The sequence below is a fragment of the Falco peregrinus genome, chromosome 8 (genome assembly GCF_023634155.1).
Source record: "Falco peregrinus isolate bFalPer1 chromosome 8, bFalPer1.pri, whole genome shotgun sequence".
Taxonomy (NCBI): Eukaryota; Metazoa; Chordata; class Aves; order Falconiformes; family Falconidae; genus Falco; species Falco peregrinus.
Genome location: NC_073728.1, coordinates 60,910,680 through 60,935,088, shown reverse-complemented (window position 1 = coordinate 60,935,088; position 24,409 = coordinate 60,910,680). Strand labels below are relative to the sequence as shown.

The following is a 24,409-nucleotide window of genomic DNA, read 5'->3' as shown; positions in this document are numbered from 1 at the left end:
GGCAAGAAAAGGCACCCACAGACTCAGGTCAAAGGATGGCACAGGGCTTAGGCTGCAAAGCAGACGTAGCTCAGGGTTTTGTCCAGGTTGCTGCAGGAAGAATGACAGGTCAGCAACAACCTGCATCCTCCCTGAGAGGCAGAAGAGGAGCATGTCCCATCCACAGCAAGAACTAACAGCAGAGCTCAGGGGCTGCAATCAGCATGCAGAGGCTAGCTGGAAGCCAGTAGCTACCAGTGTTCTCCACGGGTCAGTGCTGGGTCCAGTCCCATTCAACTTAAGCACCAGTGACCTGGATGAGGGGACAGTGTGCCCTTTTGCTGCTGTTCAGCAAGACCTGGACAGGCCAGAGAGCTGAGCAGTGAAGAACTTGATGAAGTTCAGCAAAGGCAAGTGTAGGGTCCTGCCCTGGGTAGGAATGACCCCATGCACCGGCACAGGCTGGGGATGACCTGCTGGGGGCAGCTCTGCGGAGAGGGACCTGGGAGTGCTGCGGGGCAGCAAGCTGCCCATGGACCAGCCTTCAAGAAGGCCAGTGGTGTCTGGGGGGGCATCAGGAGGAGCGTGGCCAGCAGGGCAAGGGAGGTGATGCTCCCCTCTGCTCTGCCCTGGGGAGGCTGCCGGAGTGCTGCATCCACTGCTGGGCTCCCCAGTTTAGGAGAGACAGGGGGCTGCTGGAGAGGGGCCAGCGCAGGGCTACGGAGATGATGGGGGGACTGGAGCATCTCCCTGGTGAGGAAGGGCTGGGAGAGCTGGGAGTTCAGCCTGGAGAGGAGAAGGCTGAGAGGGGACCTTAGCAATGGCTACAAATATCTACAGGGCGAGTGCCAGGAGGAGGGGGCTGGGCTCTTTCCAGTGGTGCCCAGCGACAGGACAAGGGGCAACGGGCACAAACCGCACCATGAGAAGTTCCAGCTCCACGTGAGGAAGAACTTCCCTGCCCTGCGGGTGACGGAGCCCTGGCACAGGCTGCCCAGCGAGGCGGGGGGGTCTCCTTCTCTGGAGACATTCAAACCCGCCTGGACGTGGTGGGTCCTGCTCTAGGAGAGCTGCTGCAACTGGGGGGACGGGGTGAGCTCCGGAGGTCCCTTCCCACCCTGACTGTGCTCTGATTCAAGTCACAGAGAGGAAAGTTGCCACCTGCAAGCAATAATGGGGCCAAACCAAAAAGCACATCTGCACGTGAGATCCCACGTCCCTTCCAGAAATCAGTGGCGAAGCGCACAACCGTTTTCTTACCACAAATAAGAGTGAAAGAGAAAACTTCAGCAGCCACAGCCACGTGACATGGCGAAATGTCTTCCTGAGCATCCAACTTGATCCCTAGACTGCTTCTGAATTACTATTTCCACTTCTGGACAAATATTTACCTCAAAGGAGTTCACGACAGCGCGCGCACACACACGGGGGGAAGAATGCCCTCATTCGTACAGTGCATTTGACTCCAAGCTCTGCTAAACAAACTACCCAGAAGAATCTAAAAACCAACAGCCAGATTCCTCTGCCATGCCCTTAGAACAACGTTTGACTCGCTGCTTGTTTGAGTTGATTTTGACCTTCGACAGAGTGACCCGCCAGCCAGCCCAGCTCCTTGGAAGGCAAGTGCCTGCTCTCGTTACACGAGCTCGACACAAACCCCAAATGCAACATGACTTAAGCGCAAGGAAAGCACCAAAGCGCCTCAAGACTAAACAGAGGCTGGAAGCAGCTCTTTTCAAGCTCAGCCTTTCACCTTCTGCAGCCTGAAGAGATCACTCACTACCAAAGGACCTCTGCCTTCGAGTTCCAAGCTTTTTATGTGGGTCTCCGCGGGAGCCGCTGACCCAGGCCTACCTGCACGTTCTCCTCCGTGACCTCGATCTCGGCAGTGTAGATGTAATCAATCAGCTTCCTCAGCGTCTGCCCATCAACGTCTTTTATCTCAATCTTCTTGGCTTTACTTTCAGACATGTCTCCTGAAATTAATTTCAAAAGGGAAGTTATAGGTTGCTTTGCAGGACATTGCTCCCCATACATCCAGCACATTCTCCTGGTATTTGACTAAAAGACCACCCTAGCGCTATCGCTGACCATCAAAGGACAACCAGCAAGATTCCCAGAAGCCTCATAATGCCACCTAAAACACATCTTAGCATTTGAAGACATTAGTGTAAAATAAAATAAGACAATAAACGCAACAAGCTCAACTTCTTGCCAGAAAAGAATCTGGCATAGTTCACCTGCATTCAAACACATATAGGGGCTAAAGAAAAAAAAAAAAAAACAGCATGACCCTCAACCATGTCTCAGCAGAGGGAGAGACTCAAAGAGACTGTGGACAAATCTTAGGAGGGCTTTTTAAAAAATATGTATATTTTATATAGGTACTATATTTTTTAGAAATTTTTACATATATACACACATACAGGTAGATGAGTAAGTTGCAACAGCTAAGTTAGGGTGCTTTGTCATATACCCTACAATAAAAGCAAGGCAGCATTACTCTCTTTCTTTAGGAAAAACTTGAAACCTGCTCAGGAAAACAAGCATACATGCCAGAAGTCACATCTAGTGCAATGCAGGCTTCTCTCCTAAATCACCCTGCCGTAAGCTGCCCGCACGGTCAAACATTACGCAAAGCATCTCTGCAGAAAGCTGTGTTTCTCATCTCTCACCTTCCCAGTCTTGCACCTCAAAGGCAATGCAGCCTTTGGATCCAAATTGCAGCCTTTCTCCAAACACGTAACTTTCAAAAAAAAAAAACCCCAAAAACCAACAACCAACACCAAACATGCAAAACTAGACCAACAGTTTCCTCTATAGATAGACAAGTAAAACATGTATCTGTGTAAGAGCCTATACATGAACCAGAGCTTTCTGCACATCTTCCCCATCGCTGCTATGGCCACTGCTGTGCAGGCACCATGCCCACATATGCTGTGCATGACAGGAGCACATCACCAGAACAAAAGCATGCTGCGGGGAGGAGAAAGGCCTCCCTGTGGCACTTCTAGTGTCCAGGCACACCGTGACCTCACCCAGGTTTTAAACACCGAGATCTTGAGGAACCGCAGAAAAGAGAGAACAAACTCCCAAGCGGAAAGAAAACAATAAGGGGGTGGGGGTGGGGGGTGGGGAAGCTAAACAAAGGGGAGCATGAAGAAATGTCAATTCTTAAACCTGGGTATGAATAATCACTACTCCAAGAAATCTGGTGACTCAGTACTGCTGTGGGGGATTAAGTCGAAAAATGGTTCCTGCAGCCTATGGGAGCCGTAATTAAAGCCTACATCTCCGTGCAGCATGTGACAAGACACGGCCAGGCTCATTAAGTCCACAGCACAGTCAGATGCTTAAAGGGTGTCCAAGCCTGAGCAAAATCTGGATCCTGGAAATTAAACTTTGCCGGCTTCATTTATGCCAATAAGGAGGTAAATAACAGGACTAGGGTCAGACCATAAGTATTAGAAGAGCCAACAATGTCCCAAGGGACATGTAGACTGAAATAATATTTGCCCCAAATTCAATTTCTTAAACTGAATAATGAAATGTTACTCAGAGAAGCCCATGAATACAAATGCACAAGTACAAAGGGATACACAACCCACATTTGGGAGGCCTTCAAAGCAAGTAGGACTTTAATTGACAAAATAAACGTCATCTCCTTCACATACTTCCTCCCTGCAAAACACCTCAAACATCTCCAGAGATGAGAGGGGACTTCTGAGACCAGGCCAGCCCCCAGCAGCCTCTGTGGAGCTGGCGGTGCCTGCAAGGAGCACCCAGCCAAAGCCCACCTGCGGAGCTGGGGGTGAGCGGAGCAGCCGGGGACCTGCAGCACCCACCAGGACCCGCGGGGCAGAGGGGACGCTCGGCCGCATGCACCCAGAGACTGATGCAGAAATAGCTTGGAGGGACCGATCCAATAACATCGTCTCTCTTTGTGGCATTCACGTGACACAGGCAACAAAAATACAGGCTGTGTGGGCTTCCACACCCACCAGCAAGCTGCCAGTCCTGCATACTAATGGCCTCCGCTGCCTCTGCGCTGCTAACAGCCCAGCGCTCGATGGGGGGGGGGCTCGGGTGCTGCACCCCACAGCCAGGTGGGATCCAGCCCCTCCAGCCGCACCAGTGCGGACAGGCGGCTGCCGCTGGCCAGAGGGTGCTGCTCTGGACGTGTCTAACATGGCAGAGCGAGGAAGAACCTGAAGACACCTCGGGAGAGCCAAGGTGGGGGTTGGTGCAGAGCGGGAGCAGGCAGAAAGCTGCCCCCTCCTCCAGGCACAGACCCAAGGCGAACACAGCCTCTATAGCACGGCTGCAGGCAGCTGAATGGGAGGGTCAATTAAGGCATCTCGTCCCACACCCCCTTCAGAAAAAAACCCAAAACTTAAAGCCCACAAAACCCAACCCCTAGGATTTCTTCCGTGAGGCAGACTCCAGCCTTGCCTGGTAAGCTCGTTACAGAATAACCCAAAGCGCCAGCATCGTATCTAAGAGCTGTGCTGAGAAAGGGCTGCCCTGCACGAGGGGCTGCACAGCCCCTGTCCCCCCAGCGCTGTGGCTGGGCAGACACGAGGGACAGGCGAGGAGGGAGCAAAGGCAGTCAGGACAGGCAGAGCGGCTCCAAGCACGGCCTCTTTAGGGGACAGAGTTTGCAGAAGCCAGCCCCCTGCGAAGGCAAGCCCTTCACACATCGTGGTCAGCATCCAGGGGTGCTCCCTCCATTCCCCTCTGCTCACCAGGGCAGGGACAGCAGAGCTCTCCTGCTCTGTCACAAGATAAACTCCAGCAGCTCGTGGTGCCTTGTTTACCCAGCACAGCAGCTCGCCCTGCCTCCTACACAGCCCACTCCAGAGAGGCTTCCCCGTGCACAGCGACAGCTTTTGCTGTTTCGTAAGTCAGAGGCGTGCTGAAGGGGAATACGAGTGCATCCGATAACAAAACCACGACTTCTCGCACATGGGGCGAGTGCTTTGAAGCAGCACGTGAGACTGGTGGTTTGGAAGCCGCGACACACTCCTTCAGCACTTCTGCAGCTCCCCCGGGTATCTCACAGGAGCGGTGCTAGCAGCATCACTGAAGTATCTGTTATACTTTCTGAAATGATTGTGGTTTCTTCTAAAAAGATAGAATGGTGCCGACGAGGACCAGCCACTGTCCAAAATGCTCTAGAAAGCCAGTATGGGAAGGGACACTCCGTTAAAAGTGCTGGGCTCCATCTGTCCTTCAGCAGTGGAAGACACAAATGGAAGATGTGCCTGCTTATTTTCAGACTCCCCAAGGCTATTTTGAAGAGGAATGCCCAGCCAGAGGATGCTAGATGGTTTAGGAAAGACCCCAAGGTCATCACAAGGTCATTCATGAGCCCAAAATCAAGCCCAACCTACAGGGACAGGGCCTGCAGAGCAAGCATCAGGCAAAGGTGGATGAGCCGCAAGTCTCAGTTTGGTTCCCGCTGTTCACAGCTTTACACTGATCATGCACTACCACATGGCTGCCAGCACTGCTGGGGGACCCCTCCAGCTCCCCCTACCCCCCCAGAGTGGCTCGTCCAGCAGGGACTCAGCATGCACAAGCTGCTCCTGCAAACACCCATGTGGTGCAGATGCTCTGGAGCCAGGGGGTTGCATCACCAACTTGCAATGCAAAAAAAAAAAAAAAAAAAAACAAACACAACCACAAAACAAAAAAACAAACAACAAAAAAAACCAAAACACACAAAAAAACCACCACAAGCCACAACAACCAACCAATGTTCAAGCTGTGATTTTAAACTGTTCCCCTCCAGCGAGTGAACCACCACACAGCTGGAAGGAGATCACGCACTCAGTCTTTGCAAGAGGGAGATCCAGACCTTAGACAGTTGAGACTAGCCAGACCAGAAGCGAAGGGAGAACTGCTCTTTGCCTGACCCGCTGCCCCCAGGGACATGTCAGGGGGAGGGGACCGGCGGCCGCCAAGGCTGTCACCCAGCCCAGGGGAGCTGCCGAGCCAGCCACATGATGGTGGTTAGCTGATTACTGTTTAACCCGCAGCATAAGGGATTACACAGCCTGGAGAATTCCTGCATGGAAACACGAGCAGCCCTGCACCACCACCTTCCCTCTCAGGTGACCTCTAAGGGTCAGAGGGTTTTTCCAATTATTTTTCTTTTTTAAACTTCTTGTCAGGAACGGGCATCACACTTGCACTAAGTCCTCCTCGAGGTGCCCTGCACGAATCGTTGCCTCTGAGCAGCATCTGCTCCCCTGCCTCCCCACTGCGGCCAGCACCCGCTTCCAGTTAGGAAGCGCCCGTTCCTGAGAAAGCACAGATGCTCCCCACCACGCTCATAAAGCCACCGTGGCGAACCTCACATCTCACATTCAAACATCTGTTTACACCTGAGTCCCACCCCCCACCCACCCACCCCCATTACAGAAGGGAAAAAAAGCTTCCCAAATGACAAGCTTTCTCCTAAGAAATGTTGTGTTCTGCTTCCAGTAAAGCAAATAAATCGGGGCTAATCTCAAGGCTTTTAAAAGTAAGAAGCAACCCCTAGACCACAGGCAAAGGAACATGAAACAGCGGCAAAACCCCAAACCTGATTTATGCTGAAGCTGAGGGACTGCAACAACCATTCCCTGGAGCATACACGCATTTGCTTTGTATTTGGTTAAGTCAGTTCCTGTCCTGGAAAGGAGGGCAAGGAAAAGCAAGGAAGCTAAGGAGCTCCCAACCAGACTAATTTTACTAGAATAACTTAAACAAGCTGGTCACTCCCCTGCCCTGGGACTGGCACAGCATTTTTGCTGCCCCACCTGGGCACAGCCTCCAAAGGGCACCTGCTATAGGGATCAGGCCAACAGAGCAAGGATTTTGTCCTTCCCTTCACACTGAGGTTGCCATTACCAAAATATACCAGACTGCAGCAACGCACCCTGCAAAAAAGCAGGGCTGCTAAAACGCGCTGGGATCAAGAGAACAATGGTGTTATTTCGGGCAGCAGCAGAAAGTGCCATGGGAGATTAAACATCCATGACTGCAAACCGGCATCGGCAGGGCTGAGCCTTGAAACTACAACTCCTGTGCCAGCAATCTCTTTGATGTGCACCATGAACATTTAGGGCACTGTACACGTGCTTGATGTTAATGATGTGTTTTCATGACCCAAGGTCTTGTTAAGGGGGGGGGGGGGGAGGGGGAAACCAACCCAAAAAGCAGTGAGCCAAACCTCATAGTAACCTTCCTGTGACTCACATGCTACCCACTCGCCCCACACCCATACAATCGCCCCATACCCATACACCATGCCTCAAGGAATTAGTCAAGGATGACCAGCATCATCCATCAAGCGTGGCAAACCGCAGTACAGTGTCTGGTGTCAGGAAGAGTACCTGTAAACATCGCACAAAAGTAAGGGCTGCAGGCTGCAAGGACCACGCGGTGGGCTTCCATCTCCACGGTTTCAGCCACAATCACTACATCACAGAGGAGCCGCTTGCTGGAAAAACACCAGAAAAGACAAAGATCATTTCACAGCTCCTGGTCAGGCAAAAAATTACATTGGTACAGAATGGTACAGAAAGCAGAAGACCCACCACTACAGACAAGGCACCTGAGCTTCTGCCAGATCCCAGTGGAAGGTTCTCTAATCCTTCAGCTACCAGCTCCTACCGGTGTTTGCCTATAAAGCAAAGCCTGAATCCTCCCGATGCTGCAGCCCTACCAGTGGTTCTGCTTTTCCCAGGAAAAAAACAAAACAAAACAAAATAAAAAAACAAACAAACAAAAAAAAAACCCACCACAAACCTGGAAGCCTAACTAGGTATACATGCAGCCCAAAGAACAGCATGTTTTCAATCAAGGCTTGGAGAAGACACAGAAGAGCTTAAGAATTTGGGCACTCCCTGGAGGCAAGCCCTAGTCAATCTACAAGACAAGAAAGAGCTGTGCAAGGGAACACCAGCAGTGCTTTCGTCTTTCCACAGGGGAAAGAATGAAGTTATTTCTGTACTTCCTTCCGTGTTTGGCCCTAATGAACGTGACCACCAAAACATCTCCTGGCACTGACCAGCCCAGAGGCTGCCTCAGCCATCTCCCAGTGAGAAGATGTCAATCACTGGAGTTTATCCATGGGCCTGAGGACTTCGTTTACCACATGAATTAGTCTGGGATTAAAAGTCGCTGGGATAAAGCACGGGATTCCAAACAGAAACCAAAAAACTTCTGAGCTCCCCCACTGATTCATTGTACAGCTTTGGAAAAGTCACTTCATTAACTCGTGACCTTTTCCTACTAGCCCCACGTATGGCCTTTGAGGATTCATTAGTTAATGTTTGCACAGGGCTTGGGAGATGCCGACAGCTAGAAGTGCTCAGCCTCCCAATAAGTTGGTTTAAGATGTTTGAGCATACAAATGCAAAACAAGGGTGTTCTTTTCAAATGTCAAGCCTGAAAAAGGATCAGTGTCTGTAAATCTAGATGTCGCCTTCTCCTCACCACGCCGCACTTTGTCTTTAGGAAACTGCATATTTGATATGCTTCTAACAGCCTAGGTATGTCTCCTCCATAGACTGGAACACATGAACAGAACATCAGTGAAATGGAGGGTTACAGTTGGAAAACAGGAAGAAAGTAGGAATGAGATGCTGTGCTCTGCGTTCAGCCCCGTTGGGAAGGGGTGACTGCAATGAGAGGGGCTCTTGGACAGCCTCCCTCATTTCCTTCAGCTTATGTCAAAGGTGCTTTGTTCAATTCCCCTTTGGACTATAGTTACCTAAAGTAGCACTCATTAAGTTAATTTTGTCTATATTTGAAAGGTAAAAATTTCAAGTGAGCAACACAGAGCAAATAGGTTAAAGGCTTAGCAAGATTTTCCTAGACCCTCTGTATGAGATTTCTGGATGTATTTGAATGGAGGCACTATTATTCCAGGTGGCTATTAACACTGATTGTTGACAGCTTAATGGATCGCAAGCTCAATGCACATACAATAGATGTGAGAACTGTATATTCCAGAACAGCAGGAGGAGCTGACAAAAAAGAGTACCCAGAAGAAGAAAACATCAAACAGGTGCTTAAGGGCAGCTTTCAGTCTTCTATGTTTTTATCACTTCAGTACTACACAAGATCTAGCTAACTACAGGCACTAAGAAACACTGAACATTGTCCGTCTCCAGCTATTCCCACTATGCTTCAATTAATAAAGGAATAATAGTAGCACAATAGATTTCTGAATATAGCTGCACAAACCTCTACTTTCAGATCCTTTGCTTTCAGTACAAAGAAAGGACTAGAGGGATGCCAATTCAAAAAAAAAAAAAAAACCAACAACAAAACCGCACTCCACTACATGTAATTGTTACAGGGGAAAGATATTTCCATTTTCTGTTCACATGCAACTGAGAATCACAGTCAGACATCTGTGGAAGGAGACATTTCTAATCCTTCCCCACAGCAGAGAACATGTATATTGGGAAACTACTTAATCCACAGAAGAGAGGCGGCTCTTACAGCATCTTTTGAGTACTTTGAGCGTGCAGGAACAGTAAAGGGTGTTACCTGCTTTCGTCACACCATCTGGATAGCAAGGGAGCACACACATTCGGGTGTATGACACATGTACTTTCCATGGGAATTTTTTCAAAATTTGGGTTTCTAGGTCTCTGTTTGAATGGTAAAGGACTCAAATGAACTAGCCAGAGAAACACGCACTGAACAAACACCAAGAAACAACTCGGGTTCAACCACTGCCACCACATCGCTGATGCAATGACAGCAGCTCTTGAAGATTGCATTCACTGACACTTTTTCAGCCTCCATCCTCCCTGTACCCACACAACTGCGTAGAGACCAAGGTGTTCTCTTTGAAGCAGTATTAGGATTTTTAAATTTGCAAGTAGAGACGTAACATTCTTCCTGAGTTGTTGCTTTCTTGTCACCCCTATTTTGGAGTGCTAAGCCCAGACTGAGCGACACTGCTAGTTAGAGTAAGAACAGCGCATTAATAATCTTTGGTCTGTAATTACGTGTAGGTGTCTTAATGTCTGTAATGTTCTATTATCGGTTTTCAGACCATTAGCTCAGTTAAGAACATAGTTTACAGCTGAATTTGCTGTAAGTAATGGAAAAGACTAAATGAATTATCATCTATAAATGCAGGCTATTGCTCAGATAATGTTTTTGAGCCATAGCTGGCTTCCTTCTGCTGGGAAGAGAGAAAGGTCTGAGATTGGCAAGAGCAACCCATCACAAAAGGGCTACATTTTACCTGTCTCTTTCTACTCATTGCTTAATTCCTTACATGCAATCATTAGCTGTGACAAAGAGGGCACAGATACTTTTTTTTTAAGTCTCCCAGGAGCCCTTCTGTTCCAATCAGCACGTTTCTGCTAAACCAGAGAGGGTGCCCATTAAGTCAAAGGTGTACCTCCGCAGTTCATTCATGACCTTGAACGCCTTCCTCATGTGAGAGGGGTTGACTGTCACTGTGCGCTGGTCCTTTTCATCTTCAGCTGCCTCAGAGGATCGGGAACTCTGCTTAATGCTAAAAACAGGGACAAAAAAAAGAGTAGAAAGTTTGATTCAATTACATTTTAAAAAAAAAAAGTATCATAAAACTGCAGCACAGGGTATTATGCATGGAGTTACTTGCATGTTTGTTAGTCGGCTCAGGTTCACTGTGTGAATGAAGAGCATCACAAAACACAGCTACTTCTGCGTGGATGTTGAAAGCCAACCCAGCCCACATTTCAGTCAGCAGGGAAGAAAAGGAAAAAGTGCCAAACACTTGAGGACAAAGCCCAGCCTTTTAGAGGCTTCAGGCCAGGAAAGCAGTATAAGTTGAAATTCAAGCCAGAACATAATTCCCTCACTGAATAGAAATAGACTTCAGCACTGGGAACTACAAGAGTACCATGGATACTTTAACATCCATACAGAGAAAGAGTTTAGTTGTCAATGTCCCATCTGCAAAGTGCAAGCATACAATACAAGACTTGTATCGTCTTCTACAGAGGCAAGTAAAAAAGGACTATTAGAACTCCCTGCACAGCTTCCGAAGCATTAGCTTTGCAGGGGCCACATCCCATTTCCATTTTAGAAATAGGTCTGTTTAGTGCCACTGAAACGTATGAGAGGATTTATTAAACCAGACCTTCCTACCAGACCCACCAGCTACATAGGTAATGTCAAACCAGATGCACCCAGTTATGTGCTGTGTTTAACCAGGCCAACAGGTGCCTAAGGCACAGACGTGTCCTCATTACTTTGTTGGGAGCATTGACTCTTTGTACAGAATTGACATCAGGTCAATATCTCTACCTCCCTGATCTGAGAGTGTGTGAAATCACTCGGAGCTGAAGGTTTCCACCTATGAAAAAAGGAACACTTTAGAGCCAAGGTCCTTGTTCTGCTGACAGCCACGGCTCGCCCCTCAAACCTGCCAGCAGGCAAAGGCAAACGAGACAAGTCAAGCAAAGCTGTCTGTATCGAAAGCCAACCCCAAGCGAATGGCAGATGTCAGGAGGTAACCCCATCGCCACCACGCACCCAACTGGGGACCTTCTCAGAGCTTTCCTTCCAAAGAACAATCTCCCTCAGTTTCACATTTGTCCCCTCCTCGCTGCCACCTTTCTTAGTTGGGCTTGTATGACAATAAAGAACAGGCTGATTCAAGTTAAGCCAACAGTCTGGGCAGCCCAGCATCCCAGCTCCAGGGGTGACCAGAAGATGATGGCTGAAGAAGGGTACAAAGCCAGGGAAGTGTGGAAGAATCCTTCCCCAGAACAGCCTGCCAGCCTCTGCCAAGGTGTGTATGCACGCACATCTGTACCTATATACATGTATACTCACACAGAGCGACTTTTCCTTTGAAAAACACAATTATTCACAATTCACAACACCTTGACAGCACGAAGCCCTTGCTGAACATCACACCCTCCCCGTTTTCTGCTCCTAACGGATGGCTGTTACTAGCACCATGCCCCCTGAGACCCCACGGAGCTCTTTGCCCTTCCAGCTGTCCTCGGTGGGTTCCATTGTCCTCCTTCTAGAAACAAGACACTGAACAGCAGCCAAGCTGCACGCAGCTCGAATACATGCCTGCATACTGAGCAGCCTCCAGCTTTGTGCCCGAGACAAAGGTTAACGCCAAAAACCAGCCAAGTCCAATTCTTTCACTTTGCTGAGCAAGTGAAATATTTTCAGTCATAAGCGAAGCCACAAGGCTGAGCACAACATCACTCAGCACATGTCCCAGGGAGGGAGACAACTTCCCAGACTCCGTTACAGTCAGCAGCCAAATGGCTTAGTATGGCTGCACTAAAAAGAAAAAAATAATAATAATCAGAGAGTACCTCCTGTTAAATGCTGGGTGTTCAAGGGACTGGTACCAGGAACAAGACAACGAGCTTTTCCGTCCCCGAGGAAAGCTAACTCATTCTGTGCGGCACGTACCGCCAGCAGCGTTCATGGGCACGGAGCAGCGGCAGCTCTCGGCTCTTCCCCAAGCCCACACACCCCAGCGAGGCAGTCTCCTTGCTCCAGGGACGCGGCCAAGTTCAACTAAGCCTCAGTGTTGTATCTATCAAAAGCCTTGGTTGAAACCTTAGGCCGAGTGAAGCCTGACCACAGCTTTAAACACCTCAGCGCAAACCCTTTGCTTTTAAAACAGCTAAACCTGCCCCTGCAGCGCGCCCGAGCCAAGGGGTGAAACACGAGGCTCTGGAAGTGCAAGTGACTTCACTGCACTTTCAGTCTCCAAAGCCAAAACCCTCACAGGAAGCAAACAAAACAAACAGAAAAGAAAGAATAAGAAATAAAAGAAAGCGAAACCAAAAGGCGGTGGCAAGGACAGCGGTACCCATCGCTCCAGGGCAGGACAGCTGGACCACCGCGGGACATCACTCTGGTTGCTGTCAAAGGCAGACCTCGCGGGATCCAAACTCAAGTGATGCACACAAAAGCCATGGGGCTGCTTTAATAAGAAAAAGCACACCACTGAGATCTGTTTATTAGCACGCCAGTGCCACAGAGCAAATATTCACCATGTTCAAACTTTGCTGCTGGCAAAAGATATGGTTCAAAGGACATGGCAAGTTTCATTGAACACCAAAGTAACTGTCAGATCAACAAGCCTTTGTAAAGCCTCAACTCTACCAACACTTGTCTGTGTATTTTCAAAGCAAAAACCTCACTTCAGAATTTCTAAAAAAGATCAATCAGTTCTTCCTAAAAAGCATGAAAACTTTTTTAAAAGCATCCTAAAAGACATCCTCAGTTTTATTAGCAGGGGTGGATCTCACATTTTGCCAAAGGCTTACCATAAGAAAATACTGCAGATTGTCTGGTTAAATACTCGTTTCAAAAAAATAAAGATATGTTATTTAAAGTTTTTCCATATGACTCACATAAAAAACACATTTGAAAAATTAATGGCCAAGAGCCTTTAACTCATCTTTGAGACTGACTCAGCTTCCACATAAGTGTGTTCCAGTAATGGATGGAAGACAATTTTATCTGGGAGAAAGATTTCACACCCCCGTGCACGCACTCTCAGAAATCACCCACACATTTCCAACATAAAAAAATGCAAGAACCTAAATGCTCCATGCAAACGCAACCTGCCACAAAGCAAAAGCTGCCCCTGAGAAGACCAAAACGGTGCCTTGCACAGCCCTTTTCTGAGAGGTTTTTTTCCCTACAACATTTAAGAATTATTATACTTATTACACTGTTGTTATATTAACGGAGCAAAGCAAAGGAGGAACATGGTCCTCTGATCTGGCCGAGACCACCCAGAGGTGCTGGAGCTCCTGCACCCCGTGGTCACAGAGCCTCTCTCCCCAGCACCTCCACGTTTGCCTCGCTGATGTCCTACTGCACCACTGGGACTCGCGAGCCGGCTGCCAGGAGCAATTTGTTCAGTTCCTGGGCTATCCGAGGCCACGCACCGAGCGAATGGACAAACCATTTCAATTTCCCTGGGCCAGATGAACATCCTCATTAAGGACACAGCAGGATTCTCCCAAAACAAGCAAAGAGGCTCTTACTTCCCAACAGCACCAACCCCACTGCCACCTCCCGCATGGCCCCAGGTAGAACAAATGAACCCCCATTTGAGAGTCCCCAGTTAAGCCAGCGAAGCTAACGACAAGCCCATTTACACCGTGTTCCTCCTCTCCAAGACCCACTAGCAGGGCTCGGCTTGAGTCCCCGCGGGCTCACAGCAGAGCCGCATACCCACCAACAGAAAGGTATTTTAAAAACCCATAACCCGTAGCTCCGCTGCGTGCATGTATCAACTATAAAGTTGGGTTGCCTTAGTTACCAGCAGTAATTACAGATGTCTTTGTAGATTACGTGAAAGAAAAAAAAAAAAGCCTTCCTTAGAGCTAAACTGTCCCCTGGCAAGATTATTGCTGTGCAGAGAGCTGGTAAACCCCAGGAACAAAACTCCTGGCTCGCCAAAACCAATTCCACCACCGGTTTTACTGGAGCCAGTTCACCCTAAAGGAGGGGCAGATCTCAAATGTGCTCTCCTACGGAGCACAGAAGGACAAGCTTCTGCTCATGTTTTTGGGAGCACAGCTGGTGGACTCAGCTCCTAGCCCACATGTGGGCACCACGAAGGTCCCTCTCGACCGGGCTCTCACATCAGCGAGATGATGGGACTCCTGACACGTCCAGTCCAGCCTCATCCCGCCGTGCAGCACTGGGGGGGTCTCTCGGAGATGCTCTCATCCCCTGCCTGTGCACCACAGGCTGAGGTCCACTCTCCTGGGCTGTCCCATTACACAGCAGAGCTTCGGCCACCCAAGGCTGGCCAAGAAGCCAACAGGGCTCGGTGACATGCCCTCCCACAGCGCAGCAATCCAGCCCCTCTGCGGGCACTTCATATGCTCGTATTAACTTACCAGGGACATGCTGACTGTAAATCTTCAAAGCCTGTGGAGCTTCTTCGTGGGATACGTTACAATCATCACCGTAAAATGTTAATCTTCAGCTTCTGAGAGTTCTGACATAGCTAAAAATTTAATAGCCCAATAGCAGTTACCAGTGTTCAGAATTTAAATGCCTCTAGTAAGATACACGGAGACCAAAATATCAATTTAGTCTTAGCAAAATGAAGAATCATTTTATCTTAACTGGCATAACTCTCTGTTTAGAATCAATGGCCAAAATCATGGTGCAAATACATTAGCCTCAAGTATTTTATTCCTCAAGTCAGGCAGCCACAGTAAGAAAAAGATGTCAGTGTAATGGCGTATTTATAAAAAACTCAATTTCTGAATTTGTCTTTAGGTATATGCATAGATAGTACAAAAAGGTGACTGAAGGAATCCAAATACCAAGATGGATTTTGAGAGGATTTCAGAGAAACATATCATCATTAAAACATATGGAAGGTAGCACAATGGAAAGGACTTTTTCATTTTTAATAGCAATATTATTTTCCCATTTTGTTGCATTTTTTCAGTGCCTACATCAACATGGAGACATTAGCTTAGAAAAAACACACAATTGGTATACAACAGATCCCCAAAAGGATATTCATATCAAAGGAGACCTCGGGGGAAAAGCAGACTTCAGGAACTACTGAGAAGAAAAGTCTTTGCTGACAGTAATGGAAACAACACAAAATAACTCAAATATGACAATACCATTTGCTTTCAAAGGAAAATACTGTATTTTTCAAATAAATACTATGAAGAGACTACCCCCACTCAAAGATGAAGTTAAAATTACAGGCATTTTAATTCTTTAACCAAAAAAATTAACATTCCAGGGTTCTTTTCCTACTCAACACATCTCGCAAATTCAGAACCACGGTACCATGCCTGACCATACAGTCTTATGTACTTTCTCCATAAAATAGATGTCCTTATTGGCACAGTAAAAGAAAATCAGGATTCTGAAATAATTTATTGCCAAACGTGAACGTTTCAGGTTAGATCCCCCTTGCCCCCAGCTGCTTCTGCCCATGTGCAATGACATGGGCACATGATACTACTGACCAACACGGACGTGCAAGTTACCAGGACATTTGAGTCCAGGCAGGCTTGGGACCAGAGTCAGAGGTGACACGAGCATGTTCCTCACTGACTACAAAAACGGAAGAAGCAGTAACATTAAAAACCAGGGGGAATTCTGCTGTCATGAAAGTCACAGTGTAAAATTTGAGGCTTAATCTGCATGACATAGATCTGAGGTGAAGTGGGGGGCAAAAGTACAAAACCGGGAACAGAACCAGCCCGCGGTGCTCGCCCACCAAGGGCATTTTTAGTGCCTCCTCCCAGGACTTGTTCAGTGCAGGCAAAGCAGCCTCGGCGCAGTCCCATATAACATACCCTTTCAAATCAGAAAGCAGGTGAAGATTTCCAGCTTTCCTTGGCCATAGTCAAATCCCACATTGCTACTGCTTGCACCGAGTTCAGGACCACCTTCCTCTTCCCAAAAGCTAGAAATACAAGCAGCAATTTGGGTGATCATTCCTCACTTCCAGAGGCAGAGAACATGCTGATGGGGACACTCCTTCGTGCCCTAAAAACAGATGGTCTGGAAAAAAAAGATGAGGCAGAACAGTCCAGGTACTTTCCCAGGGGCTTTTTCACCATTGTATTCCCAGCAAAAGACCCCCAGTCAAATAAAGACCATTACTGGTAACCATAAAAAAATAAGTAATAGTGCCAAGGATGATCCCAGCCTGGGGTACCGAAACAGCTCCACTCCACTTCCTCAAACACCAGGCTCATTGAGATAGATAGATAGATAGATAAATTAAAAAAGAAGGAAAACGCATTCCAAGGGCTAGCAACTAGCATAACAAGCTAATATTTCAAGGCACTTGAAACCAATTAATATCTGAATTCATACCCAGAGGTGGTCATTCACATCCTTATGGGAAGCGGCAACTCTACAATGTAACCACAGAGATGTGGCAGACAAAGTTTTGTTTTGCACATTAAATACTCAAACGATTACAACCTGTGAGTCACAGAAGGCAGAAAGCTGCCCTTTGGAGCTTGGAAAGCAGCTCCCACAGGCTGCTGCAAGTGTTTTCCCTCAACAGAGGAAAATTTTCCAGAATTTGGGGGTTGGCCCCAGCTTAATTTTTCAATGTATCGTATTTAAACAAAACTCGTGTCAAGCCCAGGCGATAGGTACTACCAGCAGGTCAAGCCCCTGCTCTGGTCCCCCACTCCCTGTAAGGTCACGGGCACAAAAGGAAGCACTCAGCATATCCTGTTTTTTTTAAAAAATACCCAAAAGGGGGGGGTGGGGGTGGTGTAGAGAAAACCAAAAAAACAGCATCATGTTTAGTTTGAAGCAGTATAAGTGAGCTCGTGTGTACTCGACAGCGGGGAGGAATGGGGGCAGAGCAGATACTGAGCGATGAAGTCCCTGTGCAGCAATAACCTCATTTTTGCGTGCGGTGGACGTTACACCGACTCCCAAGCACTTCTGCACACAGGGTGTGGGGCAAAACGGCCGCCTTGATGGCAATAAAGTACCCACGGCCCCGGCCCCGTGTGCGGGAGATGCGGGATGCTGTAACACCGCACCGCACAGCTCCCACGGCTGCAGGAGACCCCCGAGGGCTCCGCAGATGCTACGGATTTTCATTCATTACCCAAAAAAGCAACGAGCAGCAGCGGTGGGTCTTCGACCGAATCACAAAATCAGGTCCAGACAGCAGCAAGACAGAGACGAGCCCAGCGCTCGGGAGGCAAAGGGGCCCCGGCCACCCCACCAGCGATTCCAGCCCCCCCCCGACACGCATCCTCCTGCAAACCCGCTCTGCTCCCTCGCTTCGGGTGCGCGGGGCGAAGCAGCCTGTCACCATGACATTGCAACATCGCGGCATAAATAACACGGCAGGCGCCCACCGCAGGGGGCTGCAAGGGGAAAGGAAGGGGGGCGGGGGGGGGTCCCCGCAAGCCGCGTCCCTGCGCACCGCCGCGGGGGAGCGGCGCCCCCAGCCCCCCCCTCCCCCTGGGCAGGCACGGCGCAGCCCGGCGCGGACACAAAGGCTCGGCGGCGGCACCCACCTCTCCTCCTCCATCGTGCGGCGCGGCGGGGGCCGGGGCCGGGGCGGGCGGCGGGGCAAGCTCAGCGCCCCGGGCCCGGCATGGCTGCGAGCGGCCGCCCCCGCCCCGGGCCGCTTCCTGCGGGAGCGGAGCGCAGCGTCCCGGCGCGCCCCGCCGCAGCCACCGCCGCAGCCCGCACCGCCCCCCGCCGCCGCCCCCTCGCTGCCTCCGCCCCCGGCCGGCGGGCGGGCGGCTCCGGGCCGCGGCAGCTGTGGCGGGAGGGCGGCCCTGCCGACCGGCTCCCCCGCCCCCCCCCCCCCCCCCGACCGGCTGCCCCGCCGCCCCCCCCCCCTCCCGACCGGACTGGGGGGAGCCGCGGGCACGGCCCCCATCGCGGCAGCGAGCGACGAAACGGGTCACAGGCCCGCCCCGAGCCGCCCTAACCGGGGGGCGGTGGTGGCGAGCTGCGCGGCGGGGCAGGGAGCGGGCACCGCGGGGGGCAGCGCCTGTCCCCCCAGTGCATCCACCCACCCACCGGCTGTTGAGCCCCGTCCCGGTACCAGCGCCGCTGCCCCCCCGGGTGATGCCGGCCCTTAAGTGCTTTAATGCCTGCGGTCCATGAGCTAAAGAAAAGTTTTAGCGACTGAAATCCCCAGTACCAAACCGCGAGGGCAAGCCCGCGCACAGGGATGCAGCAGGAGAGGACCGGTGATGCTCAGAGCTGCTATCGAGGGAGAGGGTCCCAGCCCCTCTAGGTCTCCCTGCACAGAAAGCGGGATCTAGCCTCCAGGTCTCCAGTTTGTAAAAATTCTGTTGCCCTTCTGGGCAGTCTATCGGGCCAAATCCGTGCTGCCTAGGCAACACGGGCCCTTCTAAACTGCAGGTGCTATTTAGCCTGAAGCACTGGACTAAGTCAGATTTGCCATTTTCATTCCAGTTGATACAAATGTAGGGAGTTTTACATAAATGTGGGTGGGTTTTTTTCTCATTTTATTAAAAGATTTTCTCAATCTTATTCTGCAGCGAGGCCCTAGAGGTTAATCATAATCAAGACAAGGAACATTTGCTTTCTTCATTACTCTTTCATTCACAAAATGCTCCTGCACAAAGAGATAAGTAGAAGTATCAAGAGATTTCTCTTGCAAGATACCATTCCATCTCTTTTATAAATAAAATTACCTCACTCTTCTGCATTCCTCCCCAAACCACGTCCTCAGCCTAGGTTACATACATCTTTTAAAAATGTATCAGCAATGGCGATTGAACAGATGCTATTGCACCTTCCACATCAGCGTTTCAAAAGCTTGTTGAGAATCTGAACCAGTCATCACCCCCATTCTTCAGATAAGAACACTTAACACACCTGGAACTTAAAGGACTTTATCAAAGTCACATGGGGATGGAGAGTCCAGAGTCCTGCTGTTCAAACACCATTTGGCAGCCTCCCCATAAACAGAAGAAATACAGATAAAGCCCCAACATCAAACCTCACACAGGATTCAGGCAGAATTCCTGCATTTTACCTTTGAGAATCCTGTTAAACTACCAGTTTAAGACATCAAGATCCTCAAAATTACTTCCCCACCGTCCATTCAGTCTCACACTCTGGATGCACAATGTGCAAAACTGCAAGGCACAAGAGTTCAAACCAGAGAAAAAGTGACTCTACTAAAAATAGTAGAATTTACCTAGACAACAAGGGCTGGAGCTTGTTTCCATTAAGGAAGTCCCTCAGCAACCAGGAAAAGTCCAGATACCAGACCGAGTCCTGAAATTGCTGCAAAGTATCTGTGTGTTTTTATTAACACATCCTTTTTAAATAACCAAACATTAGGCTTTCACCATAAAAAGCTACATCTTGCTTCAGTCAAGCTGGGAACTAGGCACCTAGGTTGAACCGAACCAGCGATACCTTCTTACCTGCTTTGCCCCACCAGCATGTGTACCACTGGACTCTATAAATGCATCAGCAGCCTCGGAAAGGTGTGACAGAAGCAAACCAGTGAATAGTCCTTGCTGGGATGAGACAAAAGGATGTTCCAGTAATCTGGGATTATCTTTATAGCAGCCTTGCAAAATAATTGTGACTGGGTAACAACCCCAATACACAAATTTCTTGCTTGTTTTTAAGTACAAAGATTGATATCTTGAAAAAGCATACAGTTAAAAGGAATTAGTAACACCCGATGGATGGAAGCTTTCCAGCCTCTTTAAAACATTTCTAATTGCAAATAGTTCTAAACTCCTCCTACATCTAATCTACCTTCGATCTCTGACAACCATATAACCTATGCTCAGAGCAGAAAGGCCCACAGAATGCCTTCTGGCCAGTGCCACCATCTCTTTGCCCACCAAAACCTTTCCAGATTCCCCAGACAATCTTCAAATCTACAGTGAAAGACCAAACACCCCCAACTCTAATGAGCCATAGGGAGAGGAGAGATCAAAGCACTGCAGCATCCCTACAAGAAGGAATTTCTCCAATAAAAATACCAGGAAGGGAGTGAATAAAAACAATCCCTGCCAATCTGACTCAAAACTCTCTTCTGGCAAAGTCTGGCAGCTGGTTTAACCCTGAGGTTGTAAAGCACAGCACACCGAGTGCTTCAGAGAATTTAATTCTGTGAAGAGCTTCAATACACTCAGACAACATCCTGCCAATCTCCACAGCTTCAGCAGAAGCCAGAAAGGGGCTCTTCCCCAAAACCCAGCAGAAAGAAAACTGCATCAACGAGGAAAAAAACTCCCTTCCTGACCCTGCAAGAGCCCCAAAACACAGCATCATGCAGCTTAAACACAGTGCAAGCAGTGATTCAGGAAGCCTTCACTCCCCTGTAGATACCTGTTTCCAGGTATATACCAACATAGAGGTTCCAGAGATCCATATCATAAACAATTTGCTCTTTTTAGCAGCTCTCTTTTTTAGTTGCATAATCCCCTCCACTAAATTATTAATCAGCTTTTGTAGAAAGCTATGGCTTCTGCACTGAAGAGCTGGAAAGGCGTACCTAAAACACTGCATTCAGGGAAGCTTCCAGGGCTGCATCTTCTCAGCCTAAATTATTTTTCATTCTGTTTTTTAAAAGAGATTTTTTTTAGATAAATACATACATTTATGTCTAAACATCTATATCTTTATAAATGCATATATTAAGTGCGTATAAGCGTATTTTTCTCTTTGTGTGACCAACCTGATCAAACCCTGAAGCTGGTCCTGTTTTGAGGGGTGTTTGAATCAGATCACCTCCAGGAGTCTCTTCCAACTAAATTTATTCTGCGATTCTAATTAAGTAAATACTTATTTAATTAGATCTGTATTTAGATCACGTTTTCTGGGAAAAGGTCCACTAAGGAAATTAAGGTAAGAAAACCAGTGAAAGGTCTGTATGGAACTGGATGCGCTGGTACCTTGGTGGCTAACTGCAGTCACTCGGAGGTGGTACCTGGGTAGTGTGCTGGTTCCCAACGGATCCGGAGCACAAGGCACCTTGGCAGAGAAGCCCTGAAGGTATCTGCCACCCAACCACTGCCAGGATGCGGGGCATGCCACATTGCTCCCACGTACCAAACCCAAAAGAGCAGCTGAACTTCAGCTACTACGGCGACTCACTGGGACGCAAGTTACCGCAAGGCTGGAAAGGAAGCTCCAGGAGACCTTCTAGCCAGGGACCTTCCCACCGCTGGGATCAGGGATGTGTTGGTAGCAGAAGCTGAAGAGGTAGGAGGATTCTTTTTTCACATTCTGAAGGATGTGAAGGGCAGAGGAGGGCGGCGGGAGCATCCACCCCAGCCCGCTCCCCGCCGCCGGGACGCGGCCCCGCCAGCCGCCGGGGCTGTTGCCCTCTGCTGGTAAACGTCCCGCGCTCACGCTCCTGGCTGCAACCGGTACTTCTGAAATACGTTTTCTTTTCATCTTTAACTTAAATAACTTCTATAAAAATAGGGATTTTACTCCAATAGTTTCATCACAACATTACCCGCCTTTTGAATAACACGCGCTGGCCGCTTCGCCCCCCGGCTGATTTCTGGGGTGTAAGCCATCCTGCTGCTCACCCTACACAGCCCCAACAAACAGATCAGCTGAAAATGTTCTCCCTGGCCCCCCTCTTACTCTTCCTGTAGCATAAGCAGTTGATGTCACCCACAGCCAGGTATGTCAGAAGCCCAGGCTTCCTGCCCTGTAGTCATATTACGTATTTATCAACAACTTGCTGGAAGACTTTTTCAGATTTTTATAGTTTAGAATTGTGCACTCAAAAAGAAAATTAGCATTCAAGGAAGAAAGCTGTAAAAACAACTATTGTGGGCACTGGAACAAAGGCAAAGGCCAATATTCAGACGCCTAAATACTACCAAGTCCCTCTGCCTCATGAGTCCTTAGTTTTGACTCCGATTTCTGCACCCGCTGAAGTGTACAGTTCTTGCTGCAGGCTGAACACAGGGACTTGTTCTCACTGTAAAAATTCTAACTAAACAAAAAGTTTAGGCTACGGTCCAAAAAGGACTGGTTTCCCCCAAATTTTTTGCTTGTGTTAAAGATATTTTCATATGTTTCTTTGTCTTTATAATATATCCCTTAATGGTTCCACTACTACCTTCTGTAATGAGCAGAAACTACCCATATGCTCCATAAAGATGTTGTATGGTTTAATTAATATTTGGATGTGGTAAACCTGAAAGACCAGCATAAAAAAAAAAACCCCAACAATCATATATTCATTCAGGATGTCACCAACCCAACCCAAGTTTCCTTACTATCACTTATTATTCTTTACTATTACTCCTCGTACACTCATTGTCTCGTTCTCCTCTTGAAATGTTTTAAAACATTCCATTTTTTTGTTCTTTGCAAAAGCCAAGAAACACAATCCACCGCCCTAGTTTCGAAACACAACATGCTGCAACGTTAACACGAATGAGTAAATCACACAGCTGCCACACAAAGTTTGGGTGAGATTGTTTCTGCAGGCACATTATTTTACCTTACCAGGCAAAACCATCCCATGCAGCACATCTTACTCACAGATAACGGATTCTCCTTCATTATCCTGCTTGGTATTTTCTGGGCAAACACCTTTTTCTGCTCAATCTCCATAGCATATTCAGAGTAGGAACTGTACGTCAGGGGCTCAGCTCGGGTTTCTGTGCACTTACCGGACTTTCGTGGTGTACTTTTCAGGGCTCAGCTTTCCCATCCTGTCTCTCTCCACACAGAAGCATACCCTGCGAGGGAGAAAGGAAACACGCTCTTCTCAGAAGGCGTTAGAAAGCGCGTGGCACCAGCTCGCTGCAACGCGTCTGGCCTAGGGCAGCACCAGCAAAACAAGCCCAGCTCTTCCTTGCCACTCCTCCTTCCCAAGGTGATGTTCCTCAGCTCCCTCCCAGCTGACTCCCCAGTACACAGGCAGTAAGAGCTGTCCACTGCCACCAGCTACACACAAACCCAACGCAACATTCCCAAAACACACGTGGTGCCCCTGCGTCATTCAGCTCACACCTCAAAGAGGCTTTAAAAGTAACAGTGATACCCCAGAGCAGAAGCCCAGATTCTAGCTGGCACTGGGTGAGTAAAAGAAAACTAACCATTACTTCTAAATGATACAAGTACAGGAAAAAAAAAAAACTTGCCTGCATTTAAAATTGCAGAAAACATTGGATGGGTGGGCCTAAAAGCAAAAAGACACGGCAATGCGTACCAGGTGCTTGACACTGCCCCTTGTGCTCCTGGGCATCTCTCGTTTTTTTCAGGAGGATACATCTCCATGAAAGTAACAGCAGAAAGCCAGCATTACTGCTCTTGCAGGATGGACTTTGCTACACATCCTACGCAAGAGGCATTAGCAATCACTATAGCCAGCCTGCAGTGCTCTGCAGGGGAGAAGTCCTGAATTTGCCATCAGACAGGACTCAGAGGAGCTCTCCCCAGTAAGAGCATCATTATTCCAGCAGTGGCAGAAAGCAAAAAATGAAACAAACCCAAATGAAATCAGACAGTGAAGAACTTCAGATGAGTTTGTTATCAGATAAAAGATAACAAAAACCTGAAAAGGTCCTAGATAACCACACAGAGAAAACTGAGAACCAAGTATCAGAAGTCTTTCGTGATTCTGCAGAGAGCAGCCAGCGAGCCCGAAACCAGAGGACATCCCTTTTGAGCAGGGAGGGCACCTGGAGGATGAAATAGAAGTAAACCATTTCAAAACACAGCTGATAGTGCTGTGCTTTTATGTGACAGCTAGGTAAGCCCAGCCTCCCCCCAGGGCCATATCCTGCCCACGTTTTTGTGATTTGTTCATCGAGGTGTGTGGCTGGGAGAGGGAGGCTTGCCACTGAACCCGTGTTAGTACGTATGTAGAAAACAAGATTATTGATCCACGGAGAAAGTGAACAAGTAAAAAAGCATGAACCTCCAG

At 48.6% G+C, this 24,409-nt stretch overlaps 1 protein-coding gene across 3 annotated transcripts in view; it reads right to left on the bottom strand.

The window, feature by feature from the left end:
* The window catches only part of KLHL3 (kelch like family member 3), a 48,041-nt gene extending 29,840 nt beyond the window's left edge, over positions 1–18,201 (bottom strand). For 2 of the 3 annotated variants that reach the window (XM_055812256.1, XM_055812258.1), the window contains exons 1-4: positions 18,018–18,201; positions 10,397–10,513; positions 7,362–7,468; positions 1,834–1,955 (exon numbers count right to left, since the gene is read on the bottom strand). In XM_055812256.1, coding sequence (XP_055668231.1) covers positions 1,834–1,955; positions 7,362–7,468; positions 10,397–10,513; positions 18,018–18,031 — 360 coding nt within the window. In that variant the 5' untranslated portion in view covers positions 18,032–18,201. Of the gene's footprint in view, positions 1–1,833; positions 1,956–7,361; positions 7,469–10,396; positions 10,514–16,316; positions 16,427–18,017 lie in introns of all 3 variants that reach the window. The other variant, XM_055812257.1, reaches the window with a different exon arrangement.
* Positions 18,202–24,409: the final 6,208 nt, after the last annotated feature.